General features: G+C 47.9%; 3 protein-coding genes across 3 annotated transcripts; 2 read left to right on the forward strand and 1 right to left on the reverse strand.

The window, feature by feature from the left end:
• Positions 1-189: 189 nt before the first annotated feature.
• On the reverse strand, positions 190-4758 carry FTJAE_2873 (ABC1 transport; the record flags this gene model as incomplete). Its single annotated transcript, XM_037349112.1, has 4 exons — positions 190-219; positions 276-838; positions 890-1132; positions 1185-4758. 4 exons carry the CDS (start codon positions 4756-4758, stop codon positions 190-192), a joined length of 4410 nt encoding a protein of 1469 aa, XP_037209990.1.
• Positions 4759-8854: 4096 nt separating this feature from the next.
• On the forward strand, positions 8855-11232 carry FTJAE_2874 (uncharacterized protein; the record flags this gene model as incomplete). The annotated part of the gene is made up of 2 exons (XM_037349113.1): positions 8855-9140; positions 9197-11232. The coding sequence occupies 2 exons, from the start codon at positions 8855-8857 to the stop codon at positions 11230-11232; spliced, it is 2322 nt and encodes a 773-aa protein (XP_037209991.1).
• Positions 11233-13719: 2487 nt separating this feature from the next.
• On the forward strand, positions 13720-15904 carry FTJAE_2875 (multidrug resistance; the record flags this gene model as incomplete). The annotated part of the gene is made up of 5 exons (XM_037349114.1): positions 13720-13864; positions 13955-14151; positions 14237-14492; positions 14579-14639; positions 14689-15904. 5 exons carry the CDS (start codon positions 13720-13722, stop codon positions 15902-15904), a joined length of 1875 nt encoding a protein of 624 aa, XP_037209992.1.
• Positions 15905-16030: the final 126 nt, after the last annotated feature.

Genomic DNA, 16030 nt, shown 5'->3' on the forward strand with positions numbered 1-16030 from the left:
TCGTCTGACCCTGGAGAACGCTTCTGAATGATGTTTGAATAGCTTTTTATCTGTCATGAGGGTAAAGTTATGTATTAAATGAGGTAACTGCTGTTCCTCTCTATATATAGTCTATGGTCAACTTTTAATCGTACCCGTCACACATCCTGCAAAACCCATCACATCGTCTATAATAAACTTCTTTACCCTTTAACGTCGGTTGAAGTTGAGGAAGCGGCTCTGAAACATAAGTTAGCAATCGTTCTTCAAGGTGGTGCTTATGCAGGGCTACTTACCGCCAAGATAATGATAATTAAGTTACTTGCGATGAAGCAAGCAAAGATACCCAAATCTCTCCAACGATCGTTGAAAGAGAGATCAAAGGTGCTGTAAAACTCGTCGCCCACCTTGTACGCGCAATACTCGCAGTCTCTTGTGTTGTCATTGACAAGATAGCCACGACCGCCATTGGCGAAGAAGGGCTCCATGTAATCTCCACAAGTACTGTTAGAAGGCGAAGTGAAGCGGTTGAGCTCGCTTTGCTTGCAGACAACCTCAACTCCGTGCAGGGCAGTTGTGACCATTGAGCTGATCAGACGGGTGAAAGGGTCCAGTTGGTACATCCAGGCACGCCAGAAACCAGGGATCTGAGGTTTGGGGATCGTAACACCACAGAACAAGGCGAAGTTGATGATGATGAATGGATCAAACTGTGCTGAGATGAAGGGCGAGGGGGTGATACTGGCGAGAGCCTGTCCAAGGGTGACTGAGAACAGCTCAGTGATGAGGATAATGAAGAACTGAAATCCTGCTCGAGAAGGCTCGGTCTGGAATCCGGGCATGAAGTAAATTGGGAGATCTGAAACGTGTGAGTAATGGCTCAATTGGATTGTTGGTGTTAAGAACTTACAGAAAGCTACCGCACACATAATAGAGTAGGGCAGTTCAGCTAGGACAACCGACGAGGAGAATACGAAGGGAGAGTACATCTTGGAAGACTGCTCTCTGAAGAAGAGAGCTCGCTTGATGTGGAACATGACTTCGACTTGAGTGATGATAAGAGCGGGCAGAACAGTAACTTGGAACATGATGAAGACTCGGTTCTGCAGTGAGGAACGAGAGTTGTCAAGGTTCAAGTACATCAGACCAGTGACTTGAAGAGGTTAGCTAAAGTATAATTAAGATAGACCCAGGGCAAAACTTACTAAGGGCGACAGCAACGTGGCTGAAGATTCGGGTGAAGATGTAGTCAGGGGATCGCCAGAAAGACAGGAACATGCGCTTGCACACAACCATCATCTGATGCTTGAAAGGAGAAGCATATTCCTTCTCCAGCTCAGGATCGTTGACAGTGACCGCGGCACCAGCAGCCTGACGCTCGCGCTTCAGACGAATGATGGTCTCCTTGACGTCAGCAAACTCAGCACTATCCTCCCAGATATCGGCCCAATCACGGTCTCCAACGCGGGGAGCGCTACCAGCACCAATGGCTTCAAGCATGTACTCAGCAACGTTATCAGTAGGACCAGCTTCAGCACCGTGGCTCTTGAGATAGCTTCGCAGAACGTGAGCATCCTTGCCAATGTCGCCGAAATAAACGGTGCGACCACCGCGCTGGAGCAGAAGAAGGCGATCAAAGTTCTCGAACAAAGCGGCGTTCGGTTGATGGATAGTGCACAGAATAGCCTGGCCTGAAGCAGCGAGCTTCTTGAGGAAGCGGACGATGTTGAAGGCACTCTGACTGTCAAGACCGGAGGTAGGCTCGTCGAGGAAAAGCATCAGCTCGGGCTTGGCAGCAAGCTCGACACCGATAGTGACACGCTTTCGCTGTTCGACCGTAAGACCAAATTCAGGGGTTCCAATAATAGCATCGGCAATGGACTCCATCTCAAGAAGGGAGATGATCTCTTCAACATAGGCGTAGCGCTCCTCCATAGGCACGTGGAATGGCTGTCGGAGTTCAGCAGAGAAACGGAATGCCTCGCGGACGGTCTGAGTAGGCTCGTGAACATCGAGCTGTTCGGCATAAGAAGTAGATCGCTGGAAGGTCTTGCCTGGCTTCATAGCGTCGATGAGGATATCTCCAGAGATAACACCAATGTTCTTGCGAGCTGCGAGGACATCCAGAAGAGTAGTCTTTCCAGCACCAGAGGCACCCATCAGAGCGGTAAGCTCACCTGGGCGGACGTAACCGAAGACGTTGTTGAGAAGTCGGCGTTCGCCTCCTGGCACAGGGACATCATAGTTGAGGTTCTCCCAAGTGAGGACTCTCTCAGACTTGATGGTAATTTCGGATCCCTCTTCGTTGGACTTGTCCTTGGTTCGGGCATCCTTCTTAGCGGTGAGTTTCTCATTAAGAGCCTTCCTCTCCTTGTTAGGCTTAGCATAGACCTTGGCAGCGTTTCCTCCCATGCCAAAGTTGACGAACTCTCCGAGGACGACGTTGAGAATCAGGAAGAAGACAATAAGGGACATGACAATACCCCAGTTCCTCCAAAGATCTCCAACATGGTAAGAGAAGCCTTGGGCAACGTAGTCGCTGCCAGAGACGAGGGTGGTACCAGCCTTTGAACCAGCAAGCGTGCAAACTTGGTGATTGATATCGGTATATTCGGGGCCAGCGGGAATCAGACTGTCTGCTGTGCAGGTCATTTCCAGGGACTTGAACTCATTCATCATCATGGCGGAGAAGCTCAGTCCGAGGGGGTTGATCCAGAAGATCCATCGGAGCCAGACCTGCTCTTGTTCATATTGGATGATATAGCCAGATGTGACTACGAACAATGTGATTACAACAACAGCAAACTTGATAGCCTGATCAAAGCCCGGCGATATACAACCAATGATTCTGAAGAACAGAGTCATCGCAATGTTTCCCGATAGAATCATGAGATAGAATGTAAAGAAGGAACCGGCGTCTCGGACGAGATTGGTCATGAAATACACGATGATACTGAAGACCAAGATCTGCGAGGCAGCAAAAACCTGGTCGACGAAGATCTGAGCAATCCATAAAGCTGACGGTCTGTGGAACGCATAGGCCTTGTGCTTGTTCACAATCGTTCTGCCGGTCATGGTACTAGCGAGCTCCGAAAAGGCCTGGAAAGCGTTGAACAGAAGGGCGACGAAGAGCAGACCTCCCTTGCTGAAGGCACTAGCTGAAGTCTTTCCGAGATTGAGGTAGAGGGTTCCGAGGACAATGGCGATAACGATGCTGCGGAACCATCCGACAAAGAGGTTGAATCGATCCTGCAGCTTGAGAGTAAACTGGCGCTTCATAAGGGCCCAGACCTGCAGATGGAAGCCAACTTGGTAGACTGAGCGCTTGGATGTTCCACGCTTTCCCTCCTTCACAGCGAGCTGGAAGTTATTATGCGTTTCCTCTTCAGATGCGAGAGAAGCCTTATACTCAGCCATCTCGGCTTCCAAGGACTTGAAAGCATCAGATTTCTTGAAGGCCTGCTCAAGAGTCTCGGGGTCGTGAGGGGTGTTCTCCTCGGAGCGTCCAGGGGCGTACTCTCTTTCGAAGGCATCCGTGCAGCCGGTCAGGTAGTCGGCGCTGGTCTGGCGGGGACGAGGGGCGAAACCAAGGCTCTCGAAGTAGCTGCGGGCAGAGGCAGCGGGACCGAAGTAAACCTCCTTACCACCATCGATAACCATAACCTTGTCGAAAAGGTTGTAGATGTTCTCGGAGGCCTGATACAGGGAGACGAAAGTGGTGGTCTTGTACAGGTTGGTCTGGATTCGAAGGGACTTGGCGAAGTCGAGAGCAGTACTGGCGTCGAGACCTCGAGTGGAGTTGTCCCATGAGAAGACGGCACCGCTGCAGATCATAGCCTCTGCGATACTGACACGCTTTCTCTCACCTCCACTGACTCCGCGGACGAAATGGTCACCAACGATGGTGTGGCGGGTATGCTCAATATTGAACATCTTGAGAAGCGTGGTAATAACGCTCTCCTTAAACTCCTGCTTGGACATGTTTCCAGGTCTCAGCTTGGGCATCTTCGTATCAAGAGCAAAGCCAAGAGTCTGCTCAACAGTAAGGGTAGGGTGGTGAATATCGTCTTCGGCGGAGTAAACAGCTTCACCACGGTACTGGTCGAATTCGGTGTTCTTCCACTTTCCGTACAGAACCTCGCCCTCAACTGCGGTGTAGCCCCAGCGCTGGTTGGCGATGGTCTTGAGGAAGGTGGTGCATCCTGAGCCGGGTTTGCCTAGAACAAGGACCATCTCGCCGGGCTTGCAGACACCCCTGAACTTGTCGAGAAGGGCGACCTGCTCAGGCTTGGGACCAAGACCAAGCATTCGAATAACAGGAGTGATAACGTCGAAGAAGTTGACAAAAGCATCGGGGAAGGTAGGCACATAATTCGACATGCCACCATAGCCCTTAACAGTCAAGTCATTCCAGTAGACACCAATGTGCTTGGACTTGATGCCAACCTCCCTCTCGCGATCAAGACCGCCGCGAAGAGCAGCCTCAAGATTAAAGATGGACTCGACCTCATTGTCTTCAGCGTGAGCATTCTTTTCAGGGTCGCCAACACTGGCTCTGCTCTTCCTCCTACTGGCTCTTGAGACGCCAGTAAATTCTCGCTGAAGCTCAGCGAACTCAGCCTCAGCTTGCTCAATGGATACGCCACCGTTGTTTTGCTCAGCTGGGCCGTGGCGTGTCGAGTCGGTATCGATAGAGTTGCGATAAGCAGGATCAGCCTGCTCAGTGTGGTGGTTGGCAGCAATAGCCTCCTCAGCCTTTCCAAGGTCTTTTTCCGCCATGGTGACTTATATCGGTTGGGTCGTGCGTGTAAGTCGTTTTTTTAACTGGGAGCCCAAAGTCACCCGTCGCGAAAAGGAGTAGTACACTGAGATGAGCTCAGTTAAAATGGCGTTTTAATTAGAAGAATTATAGGAATAATGAAATAATGATTATTAGACTAACTTATATGATACAGCAGCCAATGTGTTTGATCACAGGCTCACTGTTAACAAAACAAGAGAGGAAGAGGGCGCATGGGAAAAAGATGCCGACATCCCGCACTATAAAGTCAACAAAGGTGCAGCCAAGCCAAAAAAGTTAAAATGGGTCTATATTCTCCTTTGGAACAATTTGATCCGGCATTACCAATCAACAATACGAAGCGTCCGTTGAAAAATGTCCGCCGGTAGGGGTAGGCAGGGGTAAAGTCGGCTCCACCAGCTGGGAATTGCTTCAGGGAGCTTCCACCTGAGTCAAGTGGACGAGTAAGTCAGCGCCGTGGGGCAGATGTGCAGGATTTGACTCATCTCGGCTAAGAACCCAAGGCAAGGCCGAGGTGGGAAAGAGTCTGATTGGTTTGGTGAAATAAGGTAAAGGATTGACGGGGAAGCTAGGGGGACTATTTAACTTTGCTTACGACTTTTAGGCGTGTATATCCGAAAATCTCGGGTTGTGGGGGTCTCTGAACTGATGAAAAGAGCTATTCTCAACATAAGTTAAATATGATAATAAGTTATTCTTCTTGTTCACAGACATATTCGGATCCAAATGCCGTGTCAAACGCTTTTGAGTTCATCGCTGCAACGCAACATTGAAACCCAACCCTCGGGTATCATATCCACCCAATCTCGCTCTGTGGATCAAAAACAGTGGAAACGCCAAATGCTAAAAAAGGGCAACGGTTAAATCTCGTCCAACTCTCGCCCGGCGCGGTCCCTTAAGTCCGAGAATACAAGTTCTGAGTGGCTGCTTTGATTCAGCACTTTACGATCATTTCGACTCATATCCAAAGATGGAATAGTACAGATATCGGCAAGTCAAGAGGTTATAAGACATGCATCGGCATGACACATTAATTCTTTGTTATATTGCAATGCAATCAGAAAAAACAGAAGTGAGTGATCGGATGAATCTCCCCGCGATGAGATCATCTTACCAAGATCGTTTGGAGATTCACGTTCACGATCACTTTTTCATGATATGATATCTCAGCTTCACATGGCGACGGATCCTTGTCATTCCTCTAATCAATCTGAACAGGGATTAAACGGCGCGACCCACCCGTAAGCACCGTTTCAGGGGACAGTCTTGTAGAGGTCTTGTCCGGTTTACTGCGGTTCTCGACGATCTCCGCCTCTTGTCCGGTTTCTAGTCCGTTCTTCGTCCGCCGCCATCGGCCGAGTGAAACTCGGCCTCCCTTGTCAAAAGAGGTACTGCCGAATAATTTAGAAGATTCCTGGAGTTTTGTGGAATTGCTGCTGTAATTTTTAACTCTGATCTAAACTTTTGTACACAATGGCAGGATCTTGATGATGAAATGCCTGTTCAAGGTTAGTGTGACTATATGATAAGATCTTTAATTCTGGCGATATACGTACCTTAGTACGAGGCTTCCATCATCGTACTCGGTTACAAGCCTCAGTCAGCGACTGTTGCCCTCCTCGCTTCAACATATCTTTTCGTCTGGGATTCTCGACGAATCTTTGGACACGTCCTGAGCTTGGTTGCTAGTGCTCAACCTAGGCCTATCAATTGGGGACTGCTACATTCAGAGCCAGCGTGTGACGTTTGGTGGCATCTAACTAAACAGGTACGTAATGGACTCATATGAAGCAAATGTACTAGAGATATTGATTGCGATAACCTTAGCAAACAGGCCATCTCCTTCGGGTTTGGATATGAGTTCATCACCTGGATCATTAAAGACGGGTATGTGACAGTAAAGACTCTTTCAAACAAAGCTGAAATACTCGTTGTGGTCAATCTACGCTTTGTACAACAAGAATAGCGCAAGTTTTCAGAGATCAAAGTTCATCAAAGGAAGCATGAGACAAGACGAAATCAATCGACCAATCGTCGCGAACAAAGAACGGATGCGTCCTAAAAAAAAACTGCTCGGTTCGTGCTTGATGCACTCAATCTCAAGGTATTTGGAGCCGGTTTCTGGTGACTAATTTATTGTTGAACAGTATATGAGCCCTGTTGCCTTAGGCCCTGATGTAGGGACCTTACGTTTTTGAGGCTCTTGGTACAGTAAGGTAGTTTTGTACGACATCTGGCCAATCGTCGATGGTTCATTACCGACACCGTTCACGATTCGACAATTAACAATGCGTTTCCAGGCTACGATTGGAAACGCAGCTTTGCTTCTATGAAATGCTGACTCCTAGAAATTCGTAAAGCAAAAGGAACGGTGTAGTGGAGAGAAAGTCAACATAATATCACATCATTACTGTTTATCACGCGTTACAAAGGAGACGTAACAGCCGTCTACTGGAGCCTCATGATACGCGTCGTTTCTGGACATGGGACAAACCTGAACGTCTTTGAGGCATTCAACTTTCGAAGTTGCTTGTTGTTTGCCTCTTTGAAAGCTCGACGGTTGGTCGATTTGCCGAGTAAATGTAGCAAGCCGTAGTTTATGCCTTGCATAGCATGACCAAGCTTTGTGTCAGCGGAAGGTGATATGTTCTTATATTCAAGCTCTGAACAAAATGGAAACATGAAGATACTGGTGCTGATGTACGGAAGGTTACATGCGAACAACGCATGGCATGGCTTAGCACGGCTCTCAAGTGGTACGGACAATAGCATCAACATTTGTCCAAAGAAATCTTTTCAACGCAAAAGCATAATAAAACAAGATAAGGGATTAACAGATGTAGAATAAGAGGAGCAGATAGGAAAGATAGGAACTGACAGGACACAAGACCTATAATAAGAACCGGTCAACAATAGCACTTCGTTTGGTAACAAACTGTCGTTTGAGAGAAGGTTCAGGGTTTGAAGCAACATAAACGCAAAAATGGCACATATCGAAACACTTGGACAAGAAACTTCTGGTTTTATCTGCTGCCTAGAATGAGGCTTGTATTGTAAGTCAGTCATGATGATGACCGAAAGACCTGCAAGTCTGAGCACAAACAATGGCGTTGCTGGAGTTGTAAGAGTCACTGATTCTGCGAAGACAATGGCGATTGTTTGTAGGCTTCAAGCTACGCCAGGGACATCGTTACCCTCTTCTTTGCTGCTGAGACCAGGCTGTGTTTTTATGTAAAACAACTCGAACATACTGATATGCTTCTGGGTATCTCATTAGCTTGAGCCGGCTTAGGGGTGTGAGAAGGCTTCGGAGGTTGGGGGCCTGGTGATGTTGGTGAGCGATGCAGCAACTGGTGGTGAATTTGAGTCGGTATCAGGCATCGTCGGCTTTCGGCTGCACAACCTACGAGCTTCGCTTGTGCTTGAGTGGCAAACAAGATTATGGATGTTGTGAATCAGAGTGAAAAAATGGATAACAATAGGAATCAATTGGAAGTGAAAACAATGCGCAGTTGCCAATCAGTCACAGTGTGATGCATCCGTCACCGATTTCGTTTGTGGCAGTGAATCAAACAGGACAGCCACAGTGAATCAGTCTATAAACTGAAGAACAAGAGGCATCGTTTGAGAGTGACTCAATGTGAAATCACCGTTTGGTGCCAATAACCATGGGCCTGAGATTCTGCCTATAAATACCGAAGCTCCCACACCTCTGCCCTTCTCTCTTCTCTTCCCTTTCTCCTCAGCCTTCTTTTCTTCTATTACCAACATCCGCAAAGTTTTCCTTGGCTACGAGCACCTTCTCATTTGACTTCAGGCTTGGTGCCTTTCTATTACTCCCAAGTCAACACCGCTTTGACTCACCACCAGTTCTTACCCCTTCGACACCCATCTCTGCAAGCCAACGGGCTTTGCGTTGAACGACCCGCAGCTCGGATACAAGTTTCACTGGTTCCTTTTCGACCCTTTCTCTTAGTCAGTAGAACTCTCTACTACAGCGTTGTACGTCGCTAGTAAGTAGCCCTTGCAACTCACTCGCAAAGCTAACAAGACTCTGGGACAGTCGTTGCCAAGATGGCAACAACTACCTCGATCGACCGGCTTCTACTCACGCAGCTCCCTACCGACCTGCCGTGGCCCCAAGGAGCGGCTCGCCAGATGTGGGCTGTTGAGCTCAAGCGTGATTGGAAATATCTCGACACGACAAACGATGTACCCGGTGCTTGGAGGGGCAGGATGCCACCAAACCTATTGGTAAACGGCCGCCTCCCACTCTTCAAGAAGGAACCAGGTTATATGTTCTTTCGGGGCAAGTCCACTGCCATGGTATTCTTTTTCAAAGGCACCAAAAAGATCCCAGGTAAGCTGCAGTTTATAACCTGGTGCTTGCATTCACAGACTAACGATCTAATCTAGTGGTCCTCCCTCTTAGTATCTTGAACATCGGGGCCAAGTTCCGTACTTTGGCTGAGCAGACAGTCGAACTACTTCCGGCCCCGGTTTCTTCTTCTTTTGTACCTCAGACACAGAGCGTCACCCACAACAACGGTTCGATACTTGAGCGATTCATCCGAACACTTTGGTCGACATTTGCGACCGTGCCCAATCAACTCAGAGCATTTGGATTCACAGATGAAGACCTCACTCTTTGCTTCGGTGGACAGAATCTACGACACAATGTTGATGCTCTGTGCGCAGCTTTCATCCCTGACGTCTTGAACGTCCTCAAAGACGGACGGTTCTCTCTCAAGAACATACTGGATCTCCGACACATTTCGCTAGACTGGCCTAATCGTCCCACTATCTACCTACGAGTTTATACACACCCCCGAGACCAACCTAACGGGACATACCGCGATGCCTCCCAAGCCGACATTAACCATTATGTGGGCTTCTACGTTGGTAAATCTATCAACCCATGGTACCGACACCTTCACCATGGATATGTCACCGATTCCGAAGCTCGGCGTTCTGGAGGGGGGCACTACGCAATTGCACGAAAGTCACAAAAGGAGCATCGACATATGATCCCTCTTATGACTTTTGATGAAGGCACTCCTCCTCATCTTATCAAAATGGCAGAGCAAACAATGATAATTGTACTTCGAACCTACCACAATGCATGCTTTCAGCCAGTCGACATGAACTCCGAGGGAAGTTGGGTTCAAATGCAGTGCAAAGCTCAATTCATGCATTCTATCTCACGTTTCGCAGTATCAGCGACAGGTTGGCCCAAAATAAAGCCCCGTGGATGCAACTTGAGCTCCCCCATGTTCGAAAGTGCCACTGCGGGACGAAATTATTTCGACTGTTTCCCTATGGTCCCAGGCAAGGCATCAGCTCCTGGTGACGTGTCGGCTCGCACCTTTACCACCTATCGAGTCCGGAAAACGCCGAACACGCTGAACGTGATCCCCATACGTTTGGTCAATGAGCAAGGCACTGGTCGCAGTGTAGTGTTTAGATTCCACGGGGCGGTTTCTCAGTTACCAGGCCCAAAGCCATATGATGCTAGATATGGTTACCTCGTCTTTGAAGTGATGGATGATCATAAGCCACATGATCATGCTTGGCTTGGCGTCCCATCCGTAGGCCAGTATGTCAATTTTGATGAGGCATCTTGCTTTTCCGTCGCATACGAGTGGTTCGACCAAGGACAACAAACGTGGCTCAGTATGCCAATGTATCGTTCGAAAAAGAGCACCAATACGATGGCTGCCTACGTTAATAACCTCAACATTGAAGGAGTTTTGAAACCCTGGCGTGTTGCCATGGATATCCTTCAAGCTTTAGAGGGGCGAGTATACACAGAACCACTCGAGGGGTTCCCCAAGAAATGGAGCATCGTGAATGCCAGAAAGTTGGAGACCAATCACTTGGCCCAAACGTATCGATGGGTCTCTCTGGAGTCGAGCGCTCCTCGTCCTGTACCAGCGTATGCGACTTGGGATGACAATTTCCGATCAGTCAGACGCCTGTTCGGCACGGATCTAACCCATATTGCAACCACGGGGCCCTTCAAGTTCACTTCCGATGTCATGAATCGCGTGGCTAGCGATAACCGACAGAACACAGTGGTCGCACACCAGTGTGATACATGCATATACATCGGAGCACGCATCACATGCGTACGCGATGAGAGCAGGACTGATGTCTGGGTTTGTACATGTTGTTCTCTCTTCCACAGGCCTTGCACGTTTACAGCGTTCAGTGATAAAGAGCAGCTTTGGGGAACTGATCTGCCACACATTCCCGACTCCAGGCTTTCTGAGCACCCGACAGGCCCGCACCGCTTCCTGGCGTACCACAATTCTATGACTGTTGCGCAGCTGTGCGAGGCAACCAGAGTGCCTATCCCTCTATCTGAGCATCTCTTCGAGGAGGCGGAAGGGGAGGAAGGTGGTGGTGAAGGCGAGCAGGATGACGGCGATGTTGACAGTGGGGAAGAGTGAAGTCGATTTGATATTCCTTACGCGGACCCGATTACATGTCAACAGCAATAATACTGTTGACACCAGAGGCCTACAGACAGTTGAAAGAGCTTAGCAGGAAGTTTCATTGTTGATACAGTCAACTTAGATAGTTAATGCCACCAGAATTCAACTGTGAAATGACTTGAATTGCAAACGTGAGATGCGGACTTTCGCTTAATTATTGTAATCGCTGGCGAAATCATATTCTTCATGCTTTATTCCAAAATGCTCGATGATTGCCTGATAAGACGTCAAGCCGTTCGCAGAGTGCTGTTGTTCGTGTGTGTGCGATATGTATCGAGAAGACTGAAGATGGTTTCTCAACGCTCTGACAACAAGGTACTGATACGTTATACTTACGACCAGGGATATCATATGAGCAACTTTCATGCCTAAAATGTCCATTACACTGCACACACTAAGGTTAAGCCCTTTTGAAGCTCGACCCCCTTCTTCATGGTGGCCCTGATCCTAAAAGGGAAGCTAGGATCCTCAAAATCAAGAAGCTGAGATTGAGTGGGATTTATCGACTATCAACAGTTATGGCGGCATTTCCATCATGTACATGGGCTGATGAGGGTCCATTTGTAAGGGAGGTAGGCAATGATACAGCCCGACCGGGTCGTGGGATGACATCCATCGGACCCCGGAAGGTAATTGGTGGGGTTACGGCTCAGAGCTTCACGTCCTTTTACTGTAGTAACGTAATTTAGGTTCTTATTTACTATAAGCTGTTACTTTTATTAATAATTTAATTAAAACTCTGATTTTATAATCTAGTTGTAAAACTTTGGCTTAAATTTGAAGAGTACTAGAGACAAATGGGACAGTGAGTTCTCAACACTTGAGCTCCACCGTCCGTTCGCACGGCCCGGCCCGCACCCGCGATGAAACCTTAGAATTGTTGTTTATTTTCCCAACTACATGAGACCCTCGTTGGATTGACCACAGAACCCCTCGACTTTTAGAGCGTCAAGCGGCCGATTATGAGTGAAGTACACGGGCTAATCAACGATGCTTCTAGTATTCTTTCATACATTGCCATGCATCGAAAATATTTCAACACTTCACATAGAGGACGCGAAGGGGGGCATCATGAATGAAGAAGATCTGAGAAATTTGCCAGTTGGTGGGCCGTGTCTGAGCATCCGGTTTACAATGAGTGCACCTGCGAGGCCTGGCAATGACCGATCGGAGGGCATAACATTGGTTTGTGAACAAAGTCGATCTGATAATCGCAGCAGATGATTATTTATTCCATGATCCAGAGCAGTCAAGCTTGCAGTTCGGGGGGACCAATAGCATCGATATCCACACACTCAATAAGAACTTCACAAATTTGGGGGCCGTTGCGTTCTTTCACATGAGAAGGGATGCAGGAATACATACGTTTCCACAGATACTCGGCAAATTTGGCGGCCAAGCCTTCTCTGTCATGGTGTTCCTTACCAAACACGCAAAAGACACCGACATCTTTGCTCTTCCCCAAGACATATCGGCCAATGCCGTGGAAGGGGAATGGAGGATTGACATTTTAGACACTTGATGTTTTATACACTGAAACAGTGCAAAGAATAGCGGACATTCGCTCGAAAACGCATATAAAAAAGAGAACATATCTGGAGTGAAGAGAATCAGACTGGCCAGTCTCGAAGGAGGAACAGCAGTCTTGTTAACAATAAAGCTACAGGAACAGGGCTTTGGATATTTGATGATTATATAAATACTCAGTATCAGCGTTTTATGTTTACTCGTGCCATCGCGTGTTCTTGACCATTACGAATTTCCTCGAAACTTCCTTCTGTTCCCAAAGAGACCCCCCTTAAGCCAGGGTAAACTCCAACATAATCTCAATTCTGGTGCCTTCTTGACTAGATCTTTGCAGCATTTACCCCTAAATAGAAATTAACAAATCTCAAATAATTGTATCATGGTAGAAGAGGAAACTGTCAAGACGGAGGTCAATATACTTTATTTGTCAGTATTCCAACGATAGAGTGAAGTGTTTCGGATCAATTTCGCTATCACAAATCAGAGTGACGCGCGACGCTTTACCTGGGATCCGATACGACATTTATTCTTCACGGAAAAACAAAGATTACTTCAAGTTATCTCTCATGAATGTCTCCCAAACATGAACTGTTATATCCCATTGGCGGCAACCTGAGTTTCCGGGCGTAAGTGTGAGGCGGGCCGCTCCTTCCTTCCAAAGAATTGACCGGTGTGCCTGCCACCTTCGTCGTTCCTTCCACATGAGCGATGCAGGAGAAATTTGAGATTGGGTAAGGTACCGGAAGACACAAATGTACCTAGGTACCTCTGGTAGGTAGTCTAGAGAAATTGAAACCATTGAGATGAGCCTTGAGCTGGAACTTGTCACCAATTTTACCAGTAATTGTCCATGATCGTACTGAGATCATAGTACCAGACTTTCTTTTATTTTCACACCTATTTTACTATCTTACAATGGCAACTCAATCATTGGTCAATGACCTCGAAGAATGGAAGATTGTCGACGAATCTTTGGGGATGGACCTTCCTGATAATGATGAACCAGACATGTATCAACCACCAATCCCTCCACCACCTCCTTCCTCGCCACCTATCCCAAGTGAGTACTTACTAACATATATCTATAAGCTTATAATAAGCTTATATTTGCTTATTAAAGGGAGCATGGCGCTAATAAATATTATAATAGTGAGTGAGCTAGTGGCTTCAATTGAAGCTCAAGCCAAGCGAGCTGGTGCTGCTGCTCGACGGCATCTTCTGGGGCCCGAATACGCCCATCTCCCCAATGTACAACTTGACTGGTCACTCGTGGGCCGGGATATTTGTCGTGTTGTTGGCATGACATGCCATGGCAAGAGGTTGGGCTCTGGTCATCTGAGGAGGCATGTAAGAAACAAGACACACCAAGTAAGTTTCAAGTCATCTACTCTGCAAGTTACCTAGTTATGAATACTGATTAGGAATTGAATAGAAATACAATGACAAACTTCCTGCTGCGCAGACCGAGCCAGCCTCATCTCTATCTGCTGCCAAACCACCGACCCCTGTCGCGCCTGCCCCTGAGATGGTGACACCAGTTGAGTTAATGGATGTTGAAAGCGGAATCCTCGCAGAAAGAGCCATAAATACCACGCATTCTGCAAGGGAGAAGGGGGATGGAAAATCTGGTGGAAAAGCCACTAAACGTCCCAGGCTGGCCCTGGGAGCTACAATTCCAGATTCGGAGGGTGAGGACGAGGAGGATGTTTTCTACCATGAACCAAGCCCGAAAAGACTTCTCAGTTCCACGAGAACTTCAACGAAGCGACTTTAGTTTACCTCCGTACGTCGCGCCAGATCCGACTACTCGACCTTGAGGCCAAAAGCCCACTGTAGTAAGTTTTAGTTTGCTACGGACCGAGAACGGAAATCTGACTCTTCTAGTACGCATTTCACGGACACAATCAAAGGTGTTGCAACTATTCGGGCCTTTGGGTGGCAACAATTTGACATTGCCCATAGCAACAAACTTCTCGACACATCCCAGCGCCCAGCGTACCTCCTGGCAATGATTCAACAATGGCTCGCCACATTGCTTCACTTCATCGTTACAGGCACGGCCGTTCTTCTCATCGCTCTTGCAACTCAGCTTCGAACCAATGCAGGTTTGACTGGCGCCAGTCTTATCTCTCTTCTGACCTTCAGTGAAGCCTTGTCGAACCTCATCACTAGTTACACTTCCCTTGAGACGTCGCTAGGCGCTGTAAGTCGGTTAAGATCCTTCAGTGAAACTGTTGAGACAGAGAACAAACCTGGGGAAGTTATCAAGCCCCCCGAGACCTGGCCTCAGAGCGGCAGCATACAAATCCAGAAGGTCTCAGCCTCTTATGAGTCCCCCAATAGTGAGCAACAAGAAGCTTCTTCTAGCTTGGCACTATGTGATCTCGAGCTGGACATTTTGCCAGGTCAGAAAGTCGCTATTTGTGGCCGTACAGGAAGTGGAAAGTCAACCCTTATTCTTCTCCTCTTACGTCTCATCGATCCTCTCCCCTCTTGTGATTCGAACATGAAGATCGACGATATATACCTACATCAAATAGACCGCGCTACCTTACGCAAGCGCGTCATCTGCATTCCTCAGGACGCAGTGTTTCTCCCGGATGGCAGCTCTGTCAAAGACAACATCGACCCTTACAAGGCAGCCACAGACGCAGAATGCTTCAACGTTCTCAACACGGTGCGGCTAGCAGGCTTTGTCCAAGATAAAGGCAGCCTCAACGCTGGTATGAGCGCCGATGATCTCAGTGCTGGACAAAAACAGCTGTTTAGCCTTGGTCGAGCGATCCTTCGTCGTAGGGTGCGCGATCGCTTCGCTGGGGGTGAGAAGCGAGGTGGATTGCTGTTGCTTGATGAAGTAAGCAGCAGTGTCGACAAAGTAACTGACAGGGCTATGCAAGAGATTATTCGTGAGGAATTTGAGAATTATACAATTGTCATGGTGTCTCATCGACTTGAGATGGTTATGGACTTTTTCGACAGAGTTATTGTTCTAGATAGGGGTACTGTTGTAGAATCTGGTGGGCCAAGGGAGCTCGTTGAGACGCCGGGAAGTCGATTTGGTGATCTTTGGGCTGTTGAGCATGACGGCAGGTCAGAATAGTATTTGTTCTTGTGGTCGCTTGAGGATGCCATATGGATGGGCCAAGTCACAATATCATGATCCAAGATTTATGACTTCAAGACTGCTGCAGACCATCACATACTAAGTTTGCATGATGTTAGCTAA

Source organism: Fusarium tjaetaba (genome assembly GCF_013396195.1).
Source record: "Fusarium tjaetaba strain NRRL 66243 chromosome Unknown NRRL66243_c0000059, whole genome shotgun sequence".
In the NCBI taxonomy this organism is placed as follows: Eukaryota; Fungi; Ascomycota; class Sordariomycetes; order Hypocreales; family Nectriaceae; genus Fusarium; species Fusarium tjaetaba.